At 47.8% G+C, this 24,301-nt stretch overlaps 9 protein-coding genes across 9 annotated transcripts; 5 read left to right on the top strand and 4 right to left on the bottom strand.

The window, feature by feature from the left end:
• Positions 1–1,419: 1,419 nt before the first annotated feature.
• BKA55DRAFT_594327 (uncharacterized protein) lies at positions 1,420–4,575 on the top strand (the record flags this gene model as incomplete). Its single annotated transcript, XM_046195657.1, has 5 exons — positions 1,420–1,944; positions 1,991–2,150; positions 2,201–3,402; positions 3,662–4,083; positions 4,134–4,575. 5 exons carry the CDS (start codon positions 1,420–1,422, stop codon positions 4,573–4,575), a joined length of 2,751 nt encoding a protein of 916 aa, XP_046049509.1.
• Positions 4,576–4,750: 175 nt separating this feature from the next.
• On the bottom strand, positions 4,751–5,440 carry BKA55DRAFT_690421 (Apc13p protein-domain-containing protein; the record flags this gene model as incomplete). Its single annotated transcript, XM_046199495.1, has 2 exons — positions 4,751–5,059; positions 5,435–5,440. The coding sequence occupies 2 exons, from the start codon at positions 5,438–5,440 to the stop codon at positions 4,751–4,753; spliced, it is 315 nt and encodes a 104-aa protein (XP_046049508.1).
• A 565-nt stretch (positions 5,441–6,005) lies between these two features.
• Positions 6,006–7,208, top strand: BKA55DRAFT_568985 (uncharacterized protein). Its single transcript, XM_046192872.1, has one exon. It carries the CDS (start codon positions 6,054–6,056, stop codon positions 7,101–7,103), a length of 1,050 nt encoding a protein of 349 aa, XP_046049507.1. The 5' UTR covers positions 6,006–6,053; the 3' UTR covers positions 7,104–7,208.
• BKA55DRAFT_676000 (uncharacterized protein) lies at positions 7,209–9,293 on the bottom strand (the record flags this gene model as incomplete). Its single annotated transcript, XM_046198083.1, has 2 exons — positions 7,209–8,466; positions 8,609–9,293. 2 exons carry the CDS (start codon positions 9,291–9,293, stop codon positions 7,541–7,543), a joined length of 1,611 nt encoding a protein of 536 aa, XP_046049506.1. The 3' UTR covers positions 7,209–7,540.
• Positions 9,294–9,988: 695 nt separating this feature from the next.
• On the bottom strand, positions 9,989–10,809 carry BKA55DRAFT_728299 (uncharacterized protein; the record flags this gene model as incomplete). The annotated part of the gene is made up of 3 exons (XM_046201174.1): positions 10,519–10,809; positions 10,184–10,380; positions 9,989–10,145 (listed from the first exon to the last, which is right to left on the bottom strand). The coding sequence occupies exons 1-3, from the start codon at positions 10,654–10,656 to the stop codon at positions 9,989–9,991; spliced, it is 492 nt and encodes a 163-aa protein (XP_046049505.1). The 5' UTR covers positions 10,657–10,809.
• Positions 10,810–11,131: 322 nt separating this feature from the next.
• On the bottom strand, positions 11,132–11,611 carry BKA55DRAFT_539747 (uncharacterized protein; the record flags this gene model as incomplete). Its single annotated transcript, XM_046190181.1, has 2 exons — positions 11,132–11,449; positions 11,504–11,611. 2 exons carry the CDS (start codon positions 11,609–11,611, stop codon positions 11,132–11,134), a joined length of 426 nt encoding a protein of 141 aa, XP_046049504.1.
• Positions 11,612–12,370: 759 nt separating this feature from the next.
• On the top strand, positions 12,371–16,284 carry BKA55DRAFT_568976 (armadillo-type protein). Its single transcript, XM_046192871.1, has 2 exons — positions 12,371–12,819; positions 12,867–16,284. The coding sequence occupies exons 1-2, from the start codon at positions 12,584–12,586 to the stop codon at positions 15,943–15,945; spliced, it is 3,315 nt and encodes a 1,104-aa protein (XP_046049503.1). The 5' UTR covers positions 12,371–12,583; the 3' UTR covers positions 15,946–16,284.
• Positions 16,285–17,405: 1,121 nt separating this feature from the next.
• Positions 17,406–19,733, top strand: BKA55DRAFT_374774 (beta-lactamase/transpeptidase-like protein). The gene is made up of 4 exons (XM_046185909.1): positions 17,406–18,062; positions 18,111–18,218; positions 18,262–18,517; positions 18,562–19,733. Exons 1-4 carry the CDS (start codon positions 17,540–17,542, stop codon positions 19,388–19,390), a joined length of 1,716 nt encoding a protein of 571 aa, XP_046049502.1. The 5' UTR covers positions 17,406–17,539; the 3' UTR covers positions 19,391–19,733.
• Positions 19,734–20,247: 514 nt separating this feature from the next.
• Positions 20,248–24,250, top strand: BKA55DRAFT_663989 (ankyrin repeat-containing domain protein; the record flags this gene model as incomplete). The annotated part of the gene is made up of 16 exons (XM_046197682.1): positions 20,248–20,381; positions 20,513–20,640; positions 20,685–20,810; positions 20,972–21,021; positions 21,052–21,214; positions 21,254–21,618; positions 21,661–21,707; positions 21,738–22,304; positions 22,396–22,621; positions 22,664–22,955; positions 23,034–23,179; positions 23,219–23,297; positions 23,337–23,386; positions 23,417–23,432; positions 23,463–23,543; positions 23,577–24,250. 16 exons carry the CDS (start codon positions 20,248–20,250, stop codon positions 24,248–24,250), a joined length of 3,144 nt encoding a protein of 1,047 aa, XP_046049501.1.
• Positions 24,251–24,301: the final 51 nt, after the last annotated feature.

Raw genomic sequence — 24,301 nt, 5'->3', positions numbered from 1 at the left:
CTTGTCTACTATGGCTGAGTCTCGTGCGCCAATCAATTCGAAAAGAATTCTCCGAACATGTTTACCAGTTTTGTTCATATGTAACTGGCATAAGGCCAGATGTAACCAAGTCCTAATGATATGATAGTTCACAAAGTGCAATAGAGCCGCACTCAAGCTTATTCGGGCGCAACGCTTCACGATATCCATTCCAGATTGAACAAGCTTGGCAGCATGCAAGGACACAATAGGAAAACCCGAGGTCATTTGATCACTCCAGCTTATGCCGATTCCTTTCAAACCCCTCTTCTCATGCTGCAGGTCCAGGATATAGATGCATGACACAAGGCTGAATAGCATGTAAGTCGTCGTATTCGGAGTGAACTCTCCCCAATTTTGACAAAGGCTGACAAGTTTTTGTTTACAGCAAACAGAAGATCCAAACAAAAACAAGAAAAATCTGACCTAAAAAGCAGCCCAAAACAACCTCCATCCTTCGTAGTGTGTTATGCTGCCTGTTGGTTTTGCCTCTCTTGTATGCGGTGCCTCAAAATGAAAAAACCAACCACTCACACGAATTGGCACTCACACACTCTGTGAAGATAGGCAATGAGCGACTACGCAATTCATGCACAACAAAAATATCGGAACAGGCAAAACCCCCCACATTTAGAGTGAAATCGCTTTCATTTGCTTATTGCTATAGCCAAGACCTTGTTTGACTCATACTTGGCTATGGTTTGGTACGGGAAAGTACTCGATTGTTACACAAAGTGCCAGAGTCTATTTTAAAGTGAATCAAATCCCGTGCATGTATTCACGAAAACAAGATATAAGCAGCTTTGTAGAGCCTAAATTCCAGGCAGATTATGTGTGTACGTATGGGAAGTGCGTAAACTAATTGTCATGTACGTAGGGCAAAAGAAAACAAGTGTGCTTTTTTGTTTGGTAACATGACCCAACATGACCTAACCACTTCCTAAAGGATTTGACCAGGAGGAAACCAACCTACATTATCATCCATATATATACAGGGTTGCTTTGATGGATTTGAGCTGCATATCCTACGCGCCCAAAGTGCATAACAAGGCGTTCTCGAGCTTCTCTTGATCACAGCCTGATCTTCATCTGCAGCAACAGCAACAACATCTCCAGCCAACACCAACCAAAAGCTAGGCCGGACCCAAGGGTCAGGTAATATGTTCTTCTTGTCTTCTTCACTTCAGGTATAAAAAGAGGCCCCGAGGAAGAAGTTGTGTGACCCTGCCAGCGCAGTCTTGCATCTAACTTGTCGGAGCAAGAAAGGGCCTCGATTGGATCAGTTGCTCACTTGCATCCGCGTAAACATCTTCGCCAACAGGAGAAACTGAACTTCTGCAAACCTGACACCATCTAAACCTGCCTTATCACGGCCTGAACAGCTTCACTCATTCATACATTATGGACATCACGAAGATGACCAAGATGGGCTGGCCTCCTTTTCTCCAAGCCATGAACAGCACTGCCCAACCACTAAACGCTTCTTCACCATTCCCTGGAATAATGGACACTTTTCTTGTATCCGCAGGCCAAGCATCGCCTCTACTCCAGCTCTTCCTATTCGTCTACCGCTTCGTGGGCGCTCAGCTGGGTCTTGACCCATCTCTCCTCCTCACCCTCCTCGGTTGTCTCTGGGGCTTGTCTAAACTCTTCGATCAAGTATATGCAACGATCGATGGCTTCCTTCACACCTATTTCAGGTGTACCATATTCGTTAGCGAGAATGATCAGATCTATTCTACGCTCATGCAGTTCCTGTCAGAGCAGCAGGACATTGCGACTAATCGTCATCTTACTGCACAGACTGTTTTTAAGAGTGCTTGGGATGAGGAGGAGGATTCAGCAGATGTTTTGGCCACAAACACGGTCGAAGATGGTGAAGATTCGCCCAAGTATCTCAACTTTGCCAGCGACGCAGCTAGATGTGTAAGTTATCATACTCGTGCCTTTTGCATTCGCTAACACCCCTTAGAACCCACGATATGTCCCAGCTATGGGTACGACAGGGTTCTGGCACAATAGGACGTACTTTCGAGTCAACCGCAAAAGAGAATCTCTGCAAAGCACCAACGGTTGGGGAGGGACCAAGGATGTTGAGGAGCTCAGAGTATCTTGCTTCGGCAGGTCTATTGGTAAGCTGACGCCACTGATTCTGAATCAATACTTATCTGACGATTTGTAGACCCTATTAAGCAACTTCTAGCGGATGCCAAAACAGCCTATTTCCTCGATACTCGCCACAAGACCACTATCTATCGCCCTAGAATAAAAGAAAGCCGTCGCGATGCATGGAGCATGTGGCAGCAAGTTGCTCGAAGACCCATCAGACCAATGAGAACTGTGATTCTCGAGCATGAAGAGAAGCACGACGTATTGCGAGACATCAATGAGTATTTGCACCCCGGAACTCCCAAGTGGTATGCTTCTCGAGGCATTCCTCTTCGTCGAGGCTACCTCTTCCACGGACCACCTGGTACCGGCAAGACAAGTTTCTCGTTTGCATTGGCTGGTGTTTTTGGCATCGATATCTATGTCATAAGCCTTCAAGACCCTACTGTCAGCGAAGAGGATCTGGCCGTCTTGTTCACGAGACTTCCTCGTCGTTGTGTTGTTCTTTTAGAAGACATCGACACCGCTGGTCTTCGTCGTCCCAACGATGAAGAAGACGAGGAAGAGAATGAAGACGGTACTGGAGAAAAGACCGGTGAGGCCAAGGCCAAAAAGACAGAAAAACTGGAAAAGAAAGAAAAGAAGAAATCCAAAAAGGCAAAAGAATCCTCCAGCAGCGATACAGACAGCTCTGAGGAGGACAGAAAGAGACGCAGAAAGCGGAGACGAAACAGAAGAGACAGAGAGAATACTAGCAACAGGGGTACTAATAACATCTTGACTGTGGAAAGTATTTCACTTTCTGGACTTCTCAACGCCATCGACGGTGTTGCTTCGCATGAAGGTCGCATCCTCATCATGACAACCAACAAGCCCGAGTCACTCGACGAGGCTCTCATACGACCAGGACGAGTCGATGTTCAGGTTGGGTTCAAGAACGCAACCAGCGCGCAGGCATCAGAGCTCTTTTACCGAATGTACGAGATGTCACGTACAAAGCCGGTTCCCATGTCCAAGACCAAACCTATTGCGCCGAAGGCACAGAATGGCAGTATTCACAGTCTCGTGGATAACAAGGGCAAAGAGACGACTCTGTCGATTGATGAACTCAAGACGACCTCGCAGGAGTTTGGACAACTTATCCCAGAGGGTATGTTCTCGCCTGCGGAGATTCAGGGATTCTTGCTCAAGCGCAAGAAGAGTCCTCGAAAGGCGCTTGAGGATGCTTCTGTTTGGATTGAGGCTACTGTTAAGCAGAAGGAGCTCAAATCCAAGGTTGTGACTGTCCAGTAGTCTAAGGACTCAGAGACGTACATTGGGGAGGGGATGTTGGGGTTGGATGAGGATGATAATTGCTGGACTTTACTTTTTGCTATAATTTGATGACGGATCACATAGTCTTAGAGCATAATTAATAATTCATGAGCCCATGCCTAACTCTCTTTAATTAAGATTCTCGCCCTTGTAGATGTTGATGGATGCTTCTTCAGTGCAATTGTGATAATTGACTTATTAAGGTGAACTCTCGGTGTAGCTCGGTCAGCAGCTCAGGTCTCCACATATGTCACCTCCCTCTACCTTACCCTCCAGACAAGCCCACGTTTACACGTGCGACAACGAATCTCCAAGCACGACAACCACGCCAGATCTCTCCCGCCTACGAGCTTATACGAACCCCTTCAAAGCAATTCAGAAGCTGCGAAATGCTCCAGCGACAGCCTCACAGCCCATCATGAGCAACCTCCAACCCCCCAACACCGTGGCGCCAACGCCTACACCAAGCGGCAACAAAGACCCTGGCCTGCGATATCCCAGCAATGGGAAGAATATCTACAGTCGCCCGTTGAATAGGACCAAGACGGCTGAGCTTAGCCAGGCGAGCTTTGCGTATCTGTTTGGCGAGATGGTGACGTATGCGCAGAGAAGGGTCAAGGGCATTCAGGAGCTTGAACAGCGGTACGTTCAATCCTCCCTCTTTATAAAGCGCGGGGGCTAATCATGCGCAGACTTAATCTTCAAGGCCACTCCATCGGTCTAAAACTCCTCGACCTTCTCCTCTTCCGCGAACCAGCGCGTACACAGACTCGACCGCTAGGCATCATCGCCCTCCTCCACTTTATAAAGCAAAATATCTGGCAGCACCTCTTCGGCCGTCAAGCAGACCGACTCGAAAAATCTGCCAACCCCGAAACACCAGATGAATACATGATCATCGACAACGAGCCCCTCGTCAACCAATATATCAGCGTGCCCAAAGAAATGAGCCAGCTTAACTGCGCTGCGTACGTAGCCGGTATTGTAGAAGGTGTCTGCGACGGCGCTGATTTCCCAGCGAGAGTTACGGCGCATACGGTTGCGGAGGGTGATATGTGGCCTGGCAAGACGGTCTTCCTTGTTAAGTTCAGACCGGAGGTTTTGGAGAGGGAGGGATTCTTGGGGAAGAATTAGTTGGTAGGGATGGAGTTTTGGAGTTTTTATGATGGGTTGGGTTTGATAGAGACGAATTGTGTCTTTGGCGATGTGATATCATGCCTCATTTAATATTGAACCATTCTGCCATACTGTTTCTCTATAGTCATGCTACGCCCAACGCCTTGCTCAAGATTAACCATGTGTAGCCAACTCATCGTGGCAGAGCACTTCCAGAGCCCTTTGGTTTTCCACCAGTTCCAATACTAGGACCCTTGTTCATCAGATCTGAAAGTCCCAGGTCTTTCCAAGCAGGCTCCTTTGACTTCTGCGTAGCGCGCTGAATTCCAAACGCAGCATGCTGATCAGGAACAACATCGTCTTCGTCTTCCGGGTTGATAGGTTGGTGGACGGGCGGAACGTAGATCTCGTCATCGGGGAGTTTGTCCTTGCAGAAGTCCTCGAAGAGGTCTGCGTCGCGGGAGCGGTGCATGTGAACGAACGTGAAGGATGAGTCTTTGTTCTGAGAATTTTAGCTAGGCAAAAAGGGTTTGGAGCTAGGGAAAGTTACCATTTTGAAGGTTGTGAAGGTATCTTGAATGATTTGTTTGTTGATGTTGAGTGTCGGTTGGTTCCACAGCGGGACGGATGGCGGGGTGTGGGGCCGATTTGAGAGCTCTGGCAGTTGAATTCAGTGCGGCAGTTGATCAATCTTCATGGCTTAATGAGATCTAGGAGGCTTGAATTTAGGTGATATCATTTAAACAAAGCTGAATTAAAGCTGTATTCGAAGAAATTTTGCGCTTTCCGCCCTATCGGCTTTCGAACGAGGTTCTCCTATCCTTTTAGCTGGTTTCGTCGGCCTTTTTACTAAGTCACTAATGTGTTACAGCCACACCACCATGTGTGACTGGTCGAAATATCTTTGCTTCTGCATCATCATTCTAAACGTGTCGGCTTTGCTTTCACAGTCCGCTCTCTAAGCTTTAATCTTGCAATTTCCATTATCTGCTGGCTCCGAAGGCCACTTTTTCCAACCGCTCATCATGGAGACTTCAGGCGAGCCACAAACTTTAATAACACCAAGACTGCCCCTCGACATCCTCTATCACATCGGATCTCTTCTAGCTTCCGAGTATATTACTGAGCATGAGCACCAAATAGACACCAACAGTTCGTGCGACTGCTGCATGGACAAAGCCTCAGCTCCTCTGTACAAACTGACGTATACCTCCAAAGCCACCAGGGATGTCTTGGAACCCTTGCTCTATCGGAATCTCATCTTGACAAGCCCCCAGGATGTCACAAACACATTCATAACTCTCGTTCAAAGACCCGAGCTTCGTCAGCACGTTCAGTACATTCTTTGTTATGCTCCTTTGGTGGGACCCCGGGTTAGGAAACTTGAAATGCCCGATTGCAAGAAGATTTGGTCAAAGCGATGTCCTTCTGACAAGCCGGCTCTGATGCGTCTTTTGGATGGTGCCGGTCTTCATAAACTCGCCTGGTCGGCTTGTATGTTGGAACGAACAAAGCAACGATTCATGTTTTCTCCCGATTTCAAGCACGATGGTATTCTGGAACTGCTGTTTGCGTCTATTCTCTTCTTGTCGCCAAACGTCACCACGTTCATCTGGAGAGATTGCAACAACAACCCAAAGGCCTTCATACTGGATCACATTATGTGCGAAGCGGTACATTGCGGTCTTCCTCTCATGCCCAAGCTACAGAAGCTCAGCACCGAAAAGGCAGAGTTTGAGGAGAGCAAGCAAGCACAGTTTTTCACTCCGCACATCAACTTGTGGGAGAACCTGTACAGCCTACATCTCAACGATATCGACCTGGACATGGAATTTGTTTTGATGCTTTTTAATGGAAGCTTCAAAGAGAACCGGCCAGTCAGGGAACTCTACATCCGTTGTGTAGCTGGCTCAGAGCGACCAGAGAGCTTGACTTCATTCCCACCAGGTTTCGAATTGGCGTCGACAATGCTCCTGGGTGACAAGAATCTCGATAATTATAAGGACCAGTTCAAAGCATTTCCTAACCTCAACCTACTCGATGTCACTTTCGTCTTTCACAGACAACGCATGGAAGAAGGTTCACTCACTTTGAAGGCTTTCCTACACGCCATTGGGTCACCTGAGCGCTTATGCCTGACAGGCCATCCCCTACCCACATCGACTTTAGACACTGGCGTCACACATTCGAGACTCAAATACCTAAAGGTCCGGGAACTTCAGCCAAACGCCCCTGCAAAGACGACATCCAAGGACAACCTCATCGCGGGGCTCAACCAATTCTGGAATAAAAAGTCCATGATCGTACCGAACCTGCAGGAGATTGACTGGGACCACTACAAATTCAAGAGAGAAGACATGGAAGGTGAAGATAAAGCTGTTTGGGAACTTGTTGGAGAAGAGGAGTGGGAAGATGATTCGGGATCTGATGAAGATGAAGATGGTGACGATGATTCGTTTTGGTTCTCAATGGGAAGAGGTGATATAGATGCATATGTAGAGGGTGCCATTGGCGTAGATGACATGTGGGATACCTGGGGACCTTAGGAGGGGATCTGGTATTGAAGATTTTAGACTCTACACCTACGCGCCCACGGGAAGAGAGGCGGTTAAAGAACTAGATAGGTTATCTTTGATCATCTAAGAGGCACAATTCCTTGAACGCTCTAGCTGTCCATAACGATCTTGGTAACTCCCCCAGTCTCAGATGCCTTTCGTAGCGACCTTGTGATACATGGCTGAGCTAGTCTTATATATCCGAGATCCCTTAAACAGTTTCAAATAGGATCGTTTTGAGACCATCGATCTGGTAACTTGATGTTGGCCAACCCCAAAACCGAATTTATGTCGAATTGCAGTGAAGGAATATTCCCCAAAGACACTTGGTGACACTCTGAGGAGTACAACTCGGAGCCTGTCTGTCTGAAAGATGACGTGTCTTCCAGTCCTCAAACACTATGCAATACTCTAGTATCTTGGAATCCTCAGTTTGCATCATCCTCATTCTCGTCCTCAGGAACTGTAGGTTCAGTCTGAGTGCCTGCCACCCAAGCATTCGCAACCCCGACTGTCTGCAAATCGATAGCCATCTGAACAATCTCAGGGTGCTGAGCCTCCATGGTTTGGAAAAACTGCTGCAGTAGTTCAGGCGTGGCCATATCACGCATGGCCTCCGCCAGCACCTCACGTGGCATGTTGTTCAACTCCTGGAACAAATGCGCCTCAGTCCCAAGAATCCAGGAGTCAAAATTGAAGTATCCTGTTTCACCTCGGTTCTTGAGGTAGACCTTCTCCTGGCTGGACATGAGCAATCGGTCAGTAGCCATATTGGAACTCCATTTAGCTAGGGGGTGCCAGGAATCGTGGATAGGATGACTTGCGTCGAGGGTGAACCCGAATTCATTGTGATGCTCCATCCTGATGTGGGTAAATTCGGCCTTTTCAAACATATCGATGTCCCAGAAGACGTACCCCCATGGAAGGGACTGGTAAGGGGCAACTTCTCCTTCGGACTCGTTTAGAAAAATCGCATAGCGACTTAGGACGTGCCATGCGCATTCTGGTCCAGGATCGGGATCTTTGATGAAAGGAGTTCGCATCATGAAGTCTGGGGTGTCCATCCGTGCCCATTTGCCTGGCGTCCCCTCGTAATCGTGAACAATGCAGGTGAGCTGTTCGTCGTTGCCAGGAAAAGGGGGTCGGGTTGGGAGATTGGGGTTCCAGTCAATGGGCGGATTAATCCGTCGTATGACTTTTGCTCGTAGAGGTCGCGACCCCGCAGTGAGAAAGTCTTTCAGAAAGGGGAGGCCTTGAGCAATGAGACTCATTGACCCCGGGCACAGGGGGTGAGTGATGTAGTATGGCAGCTGGGTGCCCAATTCGATATCGCGTTCGAGAAAGGTATTGAAAGCTAGAAACTGTTAGCATCATGTGTAGTCATTGTTGATGAGAAGACTTGCATGGTGCGATCTCGGTAACCAATATGCCACAAATGCTAGTCAGCTGCTCAACCTCCACAGCAGAGTATTGGCTGTGAAAAGCCTTTAGAATACGGTGTTCCTCCAGATCTTTCAGGCAATGAACCCAGTGAGCCTCCGTATGCTCCCCTTCTGTCGGGGCTCTGTTTTCCCCGTGATTATCATGTAACTGCGAGGCAATCATGAGCTCCGTGATCTTCAAACACGCATCCAAGCGATATAGCGCACGCTGAAACCGCACCCGAACAGTAGGCGTGATAGAAAATGCATTTTTGTGCTTGACGACTGGATGCTTTCGAATAAGAGACGAAGGCAGGCGTTCTGCGAAGTATTCGACAGCTTTATGAAGACGCCACATCTCCTTGACCCGATCGAACGTGAGGAACTGGCTATAGATACGTTGCTGTTCGCTCGAATAGATGCGGTTGATAGCCTTGATTCCAGCTTTAAGGCCCTTCCATTCTGCCATTTTCATGTTGAAGGTCACAATGGCTTCCCGGTAGACGGGTTCGTCCATAGTGTTGAAGAGGATGCATGATGCAATGTAGGCTTCACGTTGCTTGAAAGCGTTATAGAGTTTCGGACCGGAGAGCATGACAGCGCGGATCGAGGCTTTGTCGGGAATGAAGGAGAGGGCATAGGAGAGAACATCGAGAGGGATTTTCTCAATGGGAGACATCTTGTTGTCGCTCGTGTCTGCGGTCACGTTGGCGTCGTTAGAAGACTCCTTTGAGGAGCCTGGCTTCGAAGGATCCGACATCGTGAGAGATCAGCGCGAATATGAAGAAGATTTCAAGAGTTAGGGTTACCAGTAGGGAAAGGACGAGGAGTAGTCAGGGAGTTGTTTATATTGTCAGGTGTTTGACCGTGAATCATTTAGCAGGCGACTTAGCAGTTGCTACCACTGTTTGCAGGTGCCTTGACAAGCAGCTCGCCTTGGGCAAACGTTGTCTACTTTCAGCAGCGAACAATCTTCCAAGGCTTTCGTCATAGAACTGCACAGATGGTGTTGGATTGTATAAACCTGCCGTTTGAGGTTGGGTTGTGTCTTTGTCGTTTTGTGTAACCTTCCTACTAACAACCAGATCCGTTTGGTTGCGAGATCACAAATAGAACTTAGGCTGCAGACTGATCGACTTGGGAACATCTCCACTGAAGCTTCAGAATGAGTGCCTAAAAAATGTTCTATTATCTGCTTGAATAAGGTACCGTATCTACTAGTCTTGATGGTGTTCCCAAAGTCCAGGAACTATTCGGAAGGCTTCCTCACTTTATCTTCAAGCCAGGGCCCTACCCGTGTGCTTCTATCCTTTAGGATCGAGGATCCAAGTTTTCCTCCTCTCAATCAGATGCTTCTAACCATCTGTGCAACCAAGATGTCCAATCAACCTATGAACAACCAAGACGGTTCCGAAGCAAATTCCTTCATGACCAAACACCCATGCATTCATTATCTCAAAAATTATCACCATAGTTCCACGTCGCTTCTGTGACATATGCATACCAGGTGTGATTCTGTGGAGTGAAATAGGTGCGTTGCATTCCCAAATCACACAATGACCCGAATCCCCAGTTCGCGATATCTCGAAACTCATCCACTTGAATAGGGCCGCTTACAGGGTCGTAAGAGTCTGTGGTGACCACACTTACTTTGCAGGAACTGAACCAATACGCCAAAAGTTTATTATTCTGGATCTTAATGAATGCGGGACCATGAATCGCCATATTAAGAGCGTGTTCACAATCTGATCGAGCGGCTGTGGTGTTCGTTCCGCATCCCCAGTAGTATGTGCTCGAATTGTAGGATGGGCTCCAACCCGGCATGTTGTGACGCAGAAAGTTGGCGCCTGTGAGAGATAGAAGAGACATGAATGGTAATAGGAACCGCATTATGGCAGATGGAATGTAGTTTGTGTTCTGGAGATCGAATGTAACGTGGTGGATTCGTGAGTAAGTTTGATTATAGCTAAGGAGAAACTGCTTACTGAGATGGGAGATTTGACCTTGTCATAAAGGGAAAGTCTCCTTTCTATATCCCATGTTTCCATTTGATTCACTTTGTATCTCCCATCCACATCTTTGATCACTGGATGCTTGTTGTGAATAGTTGCTAAACCAACCATGTGAATCGCAGCATGAGACGATGCACATCAATGTTCTGGCTCACCAGTCACTGGAGTTCAAAGTGAATGATGCCGTTCCCTAATAGATGTGTACGTGCTCTTGAGCATTTTGTAACATTAGATGTGTTGTACACTTTGTGAATGGCAGCTAGGTGGGATTTGAGTTAGTCTTGGTACTCTCTCAATGCGGCAGTAACGAGGGAATGACGATTTGTACTTACCAAGGGCTTGACGAAACCTTGCTGTTGATGAGCCACCCGCAGAACGAAGTCCACTTGGGAAACGACATAAATCACATAGATATCCTAATCATCTCCCTTGAAGCTAGCCTAAGAACTTATAGCCAAGGTCAAGCCCATATTACTATCAACCAGCCACTGAAACCTTAAGCGCTTGAATAAAAAAGCTTTTGTGAGAATAAGTAGTTTATTGAATGGCTACCTCAGTACCATCCGAAATAAAAAAGGTCGTTTCCTTAAAACCCCTGTTCCGGGTCCCAGCCCTTCTCCGTTAGATAGGCTGTCCAAGTGTTGTTGTCTGGTTTGACCATTATCCGTGACCACCTGTCAGGGCATCTATACATCATCCCCTGTTTAATAACATCCACGAATTGATCTTGCTGGATCTCAAGTGCAAAGTGTCCGAGGGGCCCAGATTCTATAGAAATCTGGCAATTACCCCAATACTTGCTCAGGCTCTTGGCTTTTCCGATACCGAACCAGCCCGTTTTGGAGATAGTTTGATACCACCCAAGGAGGTATTTGCAATCCGAGTAGTAAGCGTACGGAGCATTCTATAACATGTAAGTAGATGACAAATACCCCAATATTGCTGAGAAGTAACCCACCATGCCACATTCCCAGCTGTATTCACCCTCTTTATTCCGGGGGCTGCGAGACACAGGGTTAGCGGTCGCAAGCGAGAGAAGGGAGACGAAAGATAGAAAGAGGCGCATATTTCTAATCGAGTAAGAGTTAGAGTTGAGAGTTGTGAGATAATAGTCAGAGCGCTCGTGGAGAATTGACGAGTTACAGGTGCGTGTTTCTTATACGTAAGCCTTCCCTCCTATCCAGTTTAATCAAAGCTATAATTTAACTGAACATCACTGCTAATGGTCTGGTGAATAGCTGTTGTAACGGTGCCTTGAATCGTAGGCAGATATCCGAGCAGCACTCTGCTCTGAATTACTAAAATTCTGGAACTGATGAAGATGAGGAATTGGTCTAGATTTGAAAGCGACATAACAACGCCCTATTCCTTGTTATCCCACCTGACAGGGGAAAAGTCATAGACACTAGCCTTGGAAAAAGAAGATGGTGACAAGCCTATGACACGACAAGGGCGATGCCTTCGAAAATAGGGGCTATTGTACCTGCGCTTATAGCAAAACGTTTTAGACAAACACGTTCATTGATCAGGCTTGGATCATTGTAACTACTTCTGACCATAGGTTGTGTAGCAGGGTGGTTTGTGAGGCAAATTCTTCTGGGCAACACGAGATTGACTTGAAGTCATACTCCAGCGCATTTTGTAACATGATAACAATTGAGGCCGCGATAACTTCACGATCAACGCGAATACCCTGTAGCTGTGAAGTACTTGACTGTTACGGATCAAAGAAAAGCCGACCCACCAACGATCGTCCCTCCCGCGACTGGGGTGACAGCTCGGATGTCATAGCGGGGCAACACTTCGAGAGCTCCGACCTTCTTCCGTCTGCCTAGAGTGAAGCTCAACTCTCAATCTTTGTACAAACCAATCCCAATAGCATTCGTGTTAAGTCAAGTTCATTATCTTTGACTATTATTGTACCGAGATCACATCTTCTACTTCTGCATCATCCAATTTTCCCAATACCCCTCCACCTGTTACCCCGCGCTTATGATCTGAAACCTTCAAGCTCACACCATCGTGAAGCTCGCTCAGTATGGCTTCTGGTCAGATCAATGCCACGCCGCAGGCGGTGATGGGCCACGTTACAAAGCTCAGTGATAATGATCCCGACTTCCGATTCATGGCCCTCAACGATTTACTCCAACTTCTGAATATTGCCAAACCGGACTTTCTGCACCACGACTATAATATCGCCGCACGCACTGTTGATAGTCTCATCAAGGTGTTGGACGACCAAAATGGCGAGGTGCAAAACCTTGCAGTGAAGTGGTATGTTGAGCGGGCAATTCAATCTATGAAGTGCTAACGGCAACCAGCCTGGGCCCATTCGTGGGCAAGATTCCGACGCCCGTTATCGCTCCCTTGATCGAGAAGCTCTCGTCCCTGAAGCTTAAGAACTCTGTGGACAATGCTGTCCCTTCACTTGCACTGCGAAACGTCATCATCGCTCTCCCTCGACCTGTCCCAGGCATTCCACCAGCATCCGATGTGCAGGAAGCATACAGTGCCATCAGCCGCGTGTTGATCCCTCGACTTATTGGGCCGGGCCCTAAAACCCAGGTCCCAAAGAACCCCAGGGTTCCTCTTCCTCCTGTCCCCGAAGGACTTCTACAAAACGAAGGCGACCTCAACGCAGAAGCTGTCGACGTATTGATTGAGGTTGTTCGATGCTTTGGACCTATGCTTGTCCAAGTTGAAGTTGAGGCTATGCAAGAGGTTGTTATTCAGCTACTTGAAAGCGAGAAAGGCACATCCGTTGTCAAAAAAAGGGCTGTCGTGGCTATATCTATGCTCGCTGTCTACCTGTCTGACGAGCACTTAGAAGAAGTAGTCAGGCGAATTACCCTTGGTCTAACGAAGCAAATCAGTCCTGTCACCAGAAGATTATACATCTCCATCCTCGGTAGCATGGCCCGGTCGATTCCTTCACGATTTGGACCCCATCTTGCCGGTACTGCACCCTTGATTATCAAGGCACTTAGCGAAGAAGAACTTCAAGAACATCTCGATGCTCTTAGCGACGGAGATGATCTTGGGCAAGATTTCAACGAAGTTCGAGAAGCTGCTCTGGTAGCCCTAGATGCCTTCCTGGCCTCATGCCCTCAAGAGATGCGCCCGTTCACAGATGAAACCATAGAAGCGTGCCTGCGATACCTCAAATATGACCCCAACTACAATGTGGATGACGAGGACGAGGATATGGAGGATGAAGAGGAAGACGAAGAAATGGACGAGGACGATGAATTCGATGCCGATGATGGATTTGAGGATGATGACGACGACGCCAGCTGGAAGGTTCGACGATGCGCTGCAAAGACCATCTACACAGTTATCTCAACACGTGGTAGTGGTGACCTGCTTGAGAACGGTGTTCTCTACAACCAGACGGCACCTCATCTTATTAAACGCATTTCTGAGCGAGAGGAGAATGTTCGCCTTGAGATCATTTCAGCACTTTCGCTTTTGGTTCGCAAGACTGGTGAAGGACTCCCCACAACAGACCTCTCCCTAGACGACCTTGAGCCAGAATCCGAGACCCGCATCCCCATCAGCCGAAAACGAAGACGTCAGAGCAGTGGCGGAGGCGGTTCTGCGTCCCAATTCATGTCAGGATCTGGATTGGTTTCACCAGTTCTGGAGAAGATCCCTCCTAGTGGCCCACGAGCTGACTTGGCTCGCCTTACACCATCTATTGTTAAGGCCATCACTAAGCAACTCAAGGGCAAGACTATTCCTACCAAGCAGGCAGTCATCAAGCTTCTCGATGACATAGTGTCAGTTCAACACGGTGGATTGGCTGAGTACTTTGATCAAGTCATTGGACCTATAATAGAGGCTATCCAGCCCACTGGTTCTGTATCAGTCTCAACTCATGTGGCATCACATTCCGGCTCCTCTTCAGCGACTCCAAGCACGTTGAGAATCACTGCTCTTAGCGTGATAAGTGACATCGCCAAGACTCATTCATCAACTATTCTACAGCCTTATCTTACGAAGATTGTCGATGGTGTCGCATCTGCGGCCAATAACCGTTTCTATAAGATTTCGAGTGAGGCTATTCGCACCGTCGAGGAGTTGGTCAAGACGATTACCCCACCACGGTCACGCAATGCTGCCTCCAAGTACAAGGCTGAGCTGGAAAAGCTTTATACGGTCATTATTGACAGATCTTCTGCTCAGGATGCCGATGCCGAGGTTCGCCAACGTGCCATTCACGCATTGGGAGTCCTTATTTCGCGAACTTCAACCTCCGAGGGATCTTCCCTTCTCTCCGAGGACAAGGTCAAGGCTGCTCTGGACGTCCTCCAAGAGAGACTGAAGAATGAGACTACTCGCCTTGCTGCTGTCCGCGCTGTCGAGAATGTTGCCCGTTATGCCCGGACCCCTGAGCAACTGGATAAAGCATGGGTTCAAGATGTTGCGTTGGAGCTATCCGCGCAGCTACGAAAAGCAAACCGGTCGCTCCGTGGCTCCAGCATCATTGCTCTTCGTAACCTTGTCTTGTCGCCCGCTACGAAGGGTCAACTCGAGCCCGACACTATTCAGGGAATTGTCACCGATTTAATGCCCATCATAGTTAACAGCGACGCGCATCTTCTTGGACCGACATTAATTATCCTTGCAAACTTGGTGCCTGAGCACCCGGAGCTGGTGGTTACTGATGAGATGATCGCTGCTATCTCGCAGCTGCTCAAGGAACACCATGCCGGAATCGTTCTTGACCAACTTCTTGTGCTAGTCAGCAATATTGGAGAGAATGGGGCCGGCCAAGGACTCATGCAGGGGCTTCTCAAAAACGTCAGCGTTGCAGGCGACCCTCCCGTTGTTGGTAAAGTTATCGGAACTCTGCTCGTCACCGGAGGAGATTCAGTTGGTGTCAAGCTTGATAGCTTTGTCACGGAGCTCTATACCAGTGCTAAAACGAACGATGAAGCTCGAGTCAGTCTTGCCCTGGCTGTTTTAGGTGAAACTGGAAAGAGACTTGGAACAAGTTCAACCCTGAAGCCTGACCTCTTCTTGGATCAATTCCACCAGGAGCCAGACAAGGTTTCCCTCTCGGCCGCTGTTGCTCTGGGCCAGGCAGGTTCCGGCAATGTTCCCGAATTCCTGCCTGTCATCCTGAAGACCATGCAGAAAGGTGGAAACACCCAGTACCTCCTTATCCAGTCCATCAAAGAAATCCTCCAATCAATCTCTGCACAGTCTACTGATCTGCGCAATTATGCCCCGGCTATCTGGGACGAGCTTCTCAAGGCTTCCGACAATGCTGACAACAAGGTGGTTTGTGCTGAATGTGTTGGACGACTTGTTACACTCGACCCTGCCGTTTTTATTCCCCGCCTTCAGGTATGCACGCCAACGCTCTTCCGTTTTGAATGTTCTAACTCTTCATAGGCTCTCCTGAAGGACCAGTCTCTGGGTATTCGAGGCATGGCTGTTCAGGCTGTCCGCTATACTCTCCCCGAAAGTGACGAGGTTTTGGATGTGATGCTACGAGACGTCCTCATCCAGATGCTTTTGACAATGCTCCAAGACTCCGACATGGATATCCGCCGACTGGCAATGACTACACTCACTACAGCTGCCCGATCGAAGCCCGACCTAATCCACCCCCATCTAGGAGAACTGATGCCATTTGTTCTGCAAGAATCAGTTATCAAGAAGGAACTCATAAAGGAAGTCATGATGGGACCTTTCAAGCACACCGTGGACGACGGTCTTGAGGTCCGAAAGGTACGTTTACGATGAACTCGTTGTGAATAGGAACTGACTTGTAGCAGAGCGCGTATGAGACACTATACGCCTTGATGGAGACTGCATTCAGCCGCATCAATAACATCGACTTCTACGATCGTGTCGTCGCTGGTCTCAAGGACGATAATGATATTAGGCAGCTCTGCAATCTCATGGTGACCAAGCTGATCACGATCGACCCCGATGAGACAACTCGACGTTTGAACTCAATCGCCGAGGCTTACAGAACTGTCCTCTCGGTGAAGCTGAAGGATAATGCTGTGAAGCAGGACGTCGAGAAACAAGAGGAAGCCAACAAGAGCATTCTCAGAGTTACCTTGCTGCTAGGTGAGAAGATGAAGGCCATGACTGGTAACGCTGGTGCAGCTACTAGTAATGCTGGTGCCGCCAGCACCTGGACAGGATACTGGGATTGGGTCAACAAGGAATTTGAGAAGCAGTTGAAAACACTTAGGGAGGAGAACAACCAATTGCAGACCCGGATGGTCTAGTATAATCTTAACGGCAATGGCATTGGCAATGGCGATGGCAATACTGGAGGACGAGGCGCACACAACTTTACGCCCATTGACACAGCGTTCGATGCTATGGCGATTGATTAGTGGTGGATGTAGTTCTTTAGGAAGAAAACCGACAGCATTAGTTACACTACCACATGAAACACCAGTTTTAGTAGTCAAAAGCGATGCGGATGACTTGCTTGTTTATTGCTTGGTTTAATTACTTGGAACCACTTGATTGTTGCCTGTCCCTGGCAAGCAACTAAATCGCGGACCTACTTGGGGGCCAAAAATAATTAGGTCTTCACCCAGGAGGCGATGCTCGTTTCTTGAGAGGATTTCTGAAGCTAGCCAAAGGCTCCCCAAGCTAATTCTAAAGCTATTCACAAATCAACAGGAAGTTTTGCCGCTTAGTATCGAGGTCCTATTCCTTACCTCCTCTCGCCTGTATATCACCTCATTGATCCTGTTTATAAAACATCCACTTGCCGTGTAGCTGAGCGGCTCTCAACATCATTTGGCGCCGGATGATGCCTAAATGGGTAAGTGGGATAAAGAGCATGATCGCCAGGCCAAGGAATGACGAGGAGTGCAGTTGAGCCAGGATTTATGCGGGGGATTATGTGTCATGCGGTAGGATAACACGCCGTCTTATTTATATAAGGCTCACTCACCTCATCCGTTAACAGCGAATTGGTCCTGTAATCATCCCTTCGGTCTTTGAGACTAACAAGATGAAGATCCAAGTGCAGCCTCTGCCTCTTTTACTTTTACTCACCGGCAACGTACTCGCTGCAAAGAACTACCACTGTCCTCCAATCGGTCCAGTCCTCCCTGCGCCAACAACCCCAAGCTCGCATCAAAATGTGAAAAATGCCATTGAAGCTATTACAGAGACTATCAAGGCCTATTCGAGTCTTTTGCATAGCTCAGCTGTATCAGTTGGTGTCACGTCAATTTACGAAGACAACCCCTTGCTAGATCTTCATCACACACCAGAGAACTTGGATCCTCGAGGCGTAAGCAAGATCGATGCCGACTCAGTTTATCGCATTGGTAGTATCTCGAAGGCGTATACTACCCTTGCAGCGCTCAAACTCAAGGGAGTGGGCATGCATGACCCGGTGACGAAATATGTCCCTGAATTGAGGAAGTTGAATAAGCAGCAGAGTGAGAATAATGCAATTACAACTATTGATTGGGACAAGGTATCACTGCAGGCCCTTGCGTCGCATATGGGTGGCATGCCCGCCGATTGTAAGTCCTTAGGTATGTGAGAGAAGAAATACTTACGTGTGGCAGTAGTTACGGATTTGACGAGCTTTAGGAATTGGACCGACCTTGGTCTTCCTGCTGCGCATGATGTTTTAGGATGTGCTGGTCTGGTTGGAATTCCTCCCTGTGACGTTCAAGGTGAGTGGTCATCAATGCTTGTGGACTTGACTTATGTGACTAGACTTTTGGGACAACTTTGGCAAACGGCCTCCGACTTCTGCGCCTTGGGGTAATCCGGTGTACTCAAACATCGCGTTCTTCGTAATGAGCTTGGTCATAGAGAGAGTCTCGGGAGATTCGTTCGAAGACTTTGTGCAGAAGAATGTGCTTGATGTTGCGGGGATGAATAGTACGACTTATGCGAAGCCTGATGACTCCGTGGGAGCAATTGGGCCAGATGATATATTCTGGAATACTTCGATTGGTATTCTTAGTCCGTAAGTTCCCTTTACAACGTTGAGGTCTTTGCTTATGCGCTTAGGGCTGGTTCGTTCTACTCATCGACAAAGGACCTCCTCGCTTTTGGGTCTTCTATCCTCAAGCATGAGTTCCTAGATCTTACGGAGACAAACAAGTGGCTCAAGCCTGTGACTTTTACGAGTGGAAGAGGACAGTTCATTGGAGCCCCATGGGAGATTGTGCGATCTAACAAGCTCACATCCGACGAAAGGGTGCTCAATGTCTACACCAAAGGAGGTGATCTGGGCACTTATCATTCTATCTTTGCAATGATTCCAGACTATGGCATTGTGATTAGTGTACTAGTGGGAGGCCCCGAGATTGCAGGAGGGCTTCCTCTGGTTTTCTTCTCATTAATCACAAAGGCACTTGTGCCAGCTCTCGAAGCAGCAGGTAAAGACCAAGCAAAGAAGACATTTGCAGGGACATACATAAATGAGGGCACAAACTCGACTCTTGTTCTCGACGTCGACGACGATGGCCCAGGTCTGAGCATCACAAAGTGGATAGTCCGCGGAACAGACGTCTCAACACATTGGCTTCATTATCTCTCCATGCTCAACCCCAGCGTACCGAAGATCTCACTTTCTGGGCGATTGTATCCCACAGATCTCACAGCGGGGAATAAGACAGAGTGGAGAGCGGTGTTTAGAATTGGCACGGCAAATCAGATTGGGATGCAGGAGGGTTTGTTGTTTTGGGAGGATGCGAGTTGTATGAGTTGGGCAATGATAGACAGAGCAGCGTATGAGTTTTTGGGACTGGATGAGATGGTGTTCAATACTGAGGATGGAAGGGCAGGGGGTGTTGAGTTGATGGGATTCAAGACTGCATTGAAGAAGGTCAAGTAGAGTTATACTGAACATGTGTATTCTGTCTATATAAGTTGTACTAAAGTCCGCCAAATAGCTTCTGTTCTCGTCGACCGTTGCGTTGAGCATAATGTCTTTGGTAATATATCATAGTCTGGTTGTACAATCAAGAATGTGGAATGTGGAATGTGGAATGTGGTATTGTGTCAAAGACGAGGTGCTGAGACGTTGATGAGAGGCATCGTGCATGGAAAGGCCACTGCGTATTGGGTGTCGAATGTGAGGAGTCGAGGCTGCAAGGTTGGAGATTGAAGAGGGAGGGCTTCTTCTGTAAAATATTGTCAGTAAATTACCAGAAAATAGAGAGGAGAGGAAAATGAACCCTGAAATCGACCAGAAATAGGTGGTGTTCTTCGGCGAAAGCAGTGCCAGAAGACGAGACAAAAAGTGGGGACGTTGACTAACACGCCAACAATGGCAACGATAACATCTTGGGATACGGCCATCTTCCAAGAGTATAGGCTTATAGTCGAAGGTAATGGGTATGCCAAGTTACCTGGACCCGATGTGAAGAGTGCAAGAGAGACTTGTATAACAATGATGGATGTCAAATGAAGTTCATAGACAATTAAAAGGATGGGAAACCAAGAAGCTCATGATTGAATGGGGGCAGGAACCAATTTATCTAGCTACGAACGCGAATTTTGGACAGACGCCAGCCTCGAGTAAGTGCCTATGCACCTTGACTACTCAAAAGCCGGTGGTGAATTGCTTACCCGCGTTGGTATCTAAAGGTCGGACCTTCCCATCCATTCCTTAACTTCCTCCTATACCCGTACCACTTACGATTCACAAGACGTCCTTATTATAACAGACATCTACTGAATCTAACCAACATGCCTCAAACATCAAGAATTCTGCCCGCTATATGGGAAGCCCAAAGGGCTCGCATAGCTGAGCTGTACGTCAATCAAGACAAGACTCTCGACGAGGTTATCCAGATCATGACTGAATCTGGCTTCTATGCTACGTAAATTAGATTGATGCAGATTGACTGGAATTTGTCTAATAATAGGATAGAAAGCCCCAATACATTCGCAAAGTGAATGTCAACTGGAAGCTGCAAAAGAACAACACCACAGAGAAATGGTAGTATGCAAGCGCTTTAGTTACAAAGCGCCAGGCAGAGGGGAAGCTGACGGAACTCAGCATCGGTGGTAAAGTCATCTCAGAGAAGAAGAGCAAGAAAGAGTTGAGAAGATATCATGCTTCACAAGTCGAAGAGGATTGTATGTGCCACGTACTTGGATACAGACACCTGCTAATCCATTAGTTTATCAAGTCGTGAGTAATAATACCTTTGGTGTGGTGGCTTATACACCGCCATCATCGAACACCAAGATCGTTCTAATCAATGATCTCCCGTGGTCGAACTTCCGAGAAAGCTTCAATAACCTAGGTGAGTTTCGTATTAGCCCAGCCGTCCTGTATCATCCTACTGATGCAACGCAGTTAATAGTCGACGCCCACTATTCAGCCCAAACCAACAAGATGGGTCACTTGGTTTTTGGGAGGTGACAGACCCATAACCATCGGGCGTCCATGACAATGGGCAAATAGCTACAGGAAGTCTGCCACTGCAAGAGGCACCCAAATCCGTCTCCGATCTGGTTTCGAAGAACCTTGACATGACGCAACAGAGACTTCATGAACTGGTGCCAAAGTTGGATAATTCTCTGAAAAGCTTCCGACACCAAGAACCACCATGGTTGCAAATTTTCAACTCGCTGGTGTTTCTTTGCTCCAACAATTTGACGGGAACCGAAGAGACAACCTACAGGCTTCTTCAGGTTGCCATCTCGAGTGGCTTTCTCATCAAGATAAAGCATCTACTTACTATAGGGGGGCCAATTGTTGAAATATTTGCAAGACACCTTCTATTTGTGGCGCTCAGAGTTGAAGGAAGCAAAGGAATGGAATTCCTGCGTTTCTTACTTGAGTCTGGAGTCAGCCCTGACAGCATTGATCCATATGACAGACGCTCTGCGCTCTACCAAGCAGCGAGATTGGGGAACAGGGATGCCGTCCAGCTCCTTATTACCCTTGGGGCGGACCCAGATGCGAAGATTGAAGGCACCAAAGACGACACACTCGAGAGCCCTCTAATTTGCGCCCTTGATTTATGTCACGATAGAGAAATCGCAAAGATGTTAATCGACTATGGGGCAGATGCAAACTCCGGATCTGGTAAACCGCTTGTCCTGGCTGTCGGAGAAGGGGATTTTACCCTCATGAGACGACTGTTGGAGGTCGGAGCAGACCCAGAGCTGCTACCAGCAGGAGGACTTTCAGTGATGTACTATGGAATATATCATCACGATTTGAGCTTGGCCAACACGTCGATCGAAGCGGGAGTCAACTCGGACTTATTGATTGAGGAACTTCAGGATACGGATCTTGAATTTCTGAAATTTGAGTTCAAGTACCATCTCGCGGTCCGAATGCTTACTCCCCTCCAGTTCGCAGCACTTGAAGGCAATGTCGACATTGTCAAGCGCCTCATCAAGGGCGGCGTAGTCCTGGACAAATTTTTCGAGCCAGAAATGTTCAAGAAGATGGATCAAACTCTGCCATTTTCTGGAATATTGACTCCTCTACAGATGTCAATCCAAGAGAGCGGGGACGAAATCACCAAAATCTTGCTAGATGCAGGCTCAACCATCGACTTTCGACATCCAACCACTGCAACGGCATTGCAACTGGCATGCCACTTACCGACAAGAGAACAAAAGAAGCCAGAATTGATCGAAGTCTTGTTGAGTAGAGGAGCAGACATAAATGCTCCTCCTGGGGACCATGCAGGGAGGACAGCAATGCAAGCTGCAGCTGAATCCGGGGATTATGGCCTTCTCAAGCTTTTGTTGAGCAAAGGCGGCGACCCCTTTGCCTCTGCGTCGGAGAAAAATGGGATAACAGTTTTTTCAAGCCGCTCTAAAGTCTGGCTCTGTTGAGCTCGTGGATTATGTCTTCGGAGAACTTGGGAGTCATGGTGGGAGTGTCCATTGCGTTGATGGAACGAATTACATCGTGGAAGCGGTGTCTACAGGTAAAGTCCAACTTCTAGACACAGTTTTGATGTCTTGGCATCGCCTCGGGCTACATTGGCCTAAGGAATATATCCCGTCAGCCGTCAAAGTCGCCATCCTGAAGGGCATGACACACATTGTTGAGTTTCTCGACCCTGGTCTATCTAGCATACCCCAAGAAGATGTCAGCTCTATGATTTGCGAATGCATTTGGAGCGGAGATCAGAGAATATTCGACTTGTTAATGCAACGTTCTGTCAAGCCCAATCTCTACTGTGCCCAGCCTGGATATCCAACACCTCTCTGGCCAGCACTGCACGAAGGCAAGCATTACATTGCATACCGTTTAATCAATGCCGGCGTCAATCCAAACCAAAAATCACTAGCTATATATCGCAATCGCTATTGTTGTGATATCACATTCGAAATGCCATTGAAGCAGGCAATATATCGATTTGACTGCAGTTATATAGAAATACTCACTGAAGAAGGAGCAGACATACATCGTTTGATCGATGGTACGCAAACACCGCTTCTCTTTTCCCTGGAAAGAAAAAATGAGAGCGCTGCTGTGCTTCTTCTGTCCAAATGAGCAGATCCAAATGCGGTGTGCCGTTTTGACGAACGAACTGCGCTTGGGCTTGCTCTTGACCAAGATGTCTCGCTCTCAACGGTCCAGTCACTTATACACTATGGCGCAGATGTCAATAAGCTTTCAAAGTGGGGGACGCCACTTAAACAAGTCGCACGAGGAGCCTTTTGGCATCATGATGCTCTACAGAGATGCCAACTACTTCTGACAGCTGGAGCCGACGTGAATGCTTCAACTGGAAGGACTGCACTTCAACTAGCAGTCGCCAGTAACAGAATGGAGCTGACCAAGCTTCTTATTGAAGCAGGCGCTGATGTCAATGCCTCAGAGACCGGGATTACTGCACTTGAAGCGGCCGTTCATAACAACAATACAAAACTGGTAAAGCTTCTTGTCGAAGCTGGTGCCAATATGAGCGCTTCTTCGACTGGAGTCAGTTTACTCCAGTTGGCTATTACCAATAATAACGTGCAGCTAGTGAAATCTTTTCTTGACGAAGGTTCTGATGTTAATGGTTCGTCAATTGGGGATATTGCACTTCAAAGAGCGGCCAAGAACTTGGGATTGATAAAGTGCCCCATTGACGGAGGCGCCGATATCGACGCAAAACCGTTCTACCATCCCACGACAGATCTTCAGTACGCCGCAATGCATGGCAACATTGAGATCGTCAAGTATCTTGTCGAACATGGAGCCTCGGTCAACGAAGGGGCTAGCTCTTACTATAATCCACCAGCTCTCGGGCTTGCAGTTGCGAATAATCATACTCAGGCAGCCATATTTCTCATCGAGAACTGCGCGTCCATCGATGCAAATCCAGGCCATTACAGCGGTGCCACAATGCTTCAGCTCGCCGCAAGACATGGAAATCACCAAATTGTTACTTGTCTTGTTGAGAATGGAGCGGCAGTCAATGCAGCACCCGCGGCCAAAAGAGGGGCAACTGCTCTACAATATGCAGCGATCAATGGTAATCTTAGGATGGCTGTTTTCCTCCTCGAGAATGGGGCTCGTGTCGGCGCCAAAGCTGCAGACGTTGATGGAAGGACAGCACTTGAAGGAGCAGCAGAACATGGACGACTTGATATGGTCTATCTTCTGTTGGAGAACGACGAAGAACCTCACACAATTGAGGAAAGGTGCCGTAACGCAGCAGAGTTTGCAGAGGCTGAGCATCACAACGTCATTGCTAGGATATTGAGAGATTACAAAAGGCCATAATAATTAAGAGGAGTTAAGCGATTATGTCATGCCATTGATGATTGTGTTCTT

Source organism: Fusarium redolens (assembly GCF_020744475.1).
Source record: "Fusarium redolens strain MPI-CAGE-AT-0023 chromosome Unknown BKA55scaffold_8, whole genome shotgun sequence".
In the NCBI taxonomy this organism is placed as follows: domain Eukaryota; kingdom Fungi; phylum Ascomycota; class Sordariomycetes; order Hypocreales; family Nectriaceae; genus Fusarium; species Fusarium redolens.
Note: the sequence above shows the minus strand (reverse complement) of the source record. Positions and strands in the feature narration are given on the sequence as shown.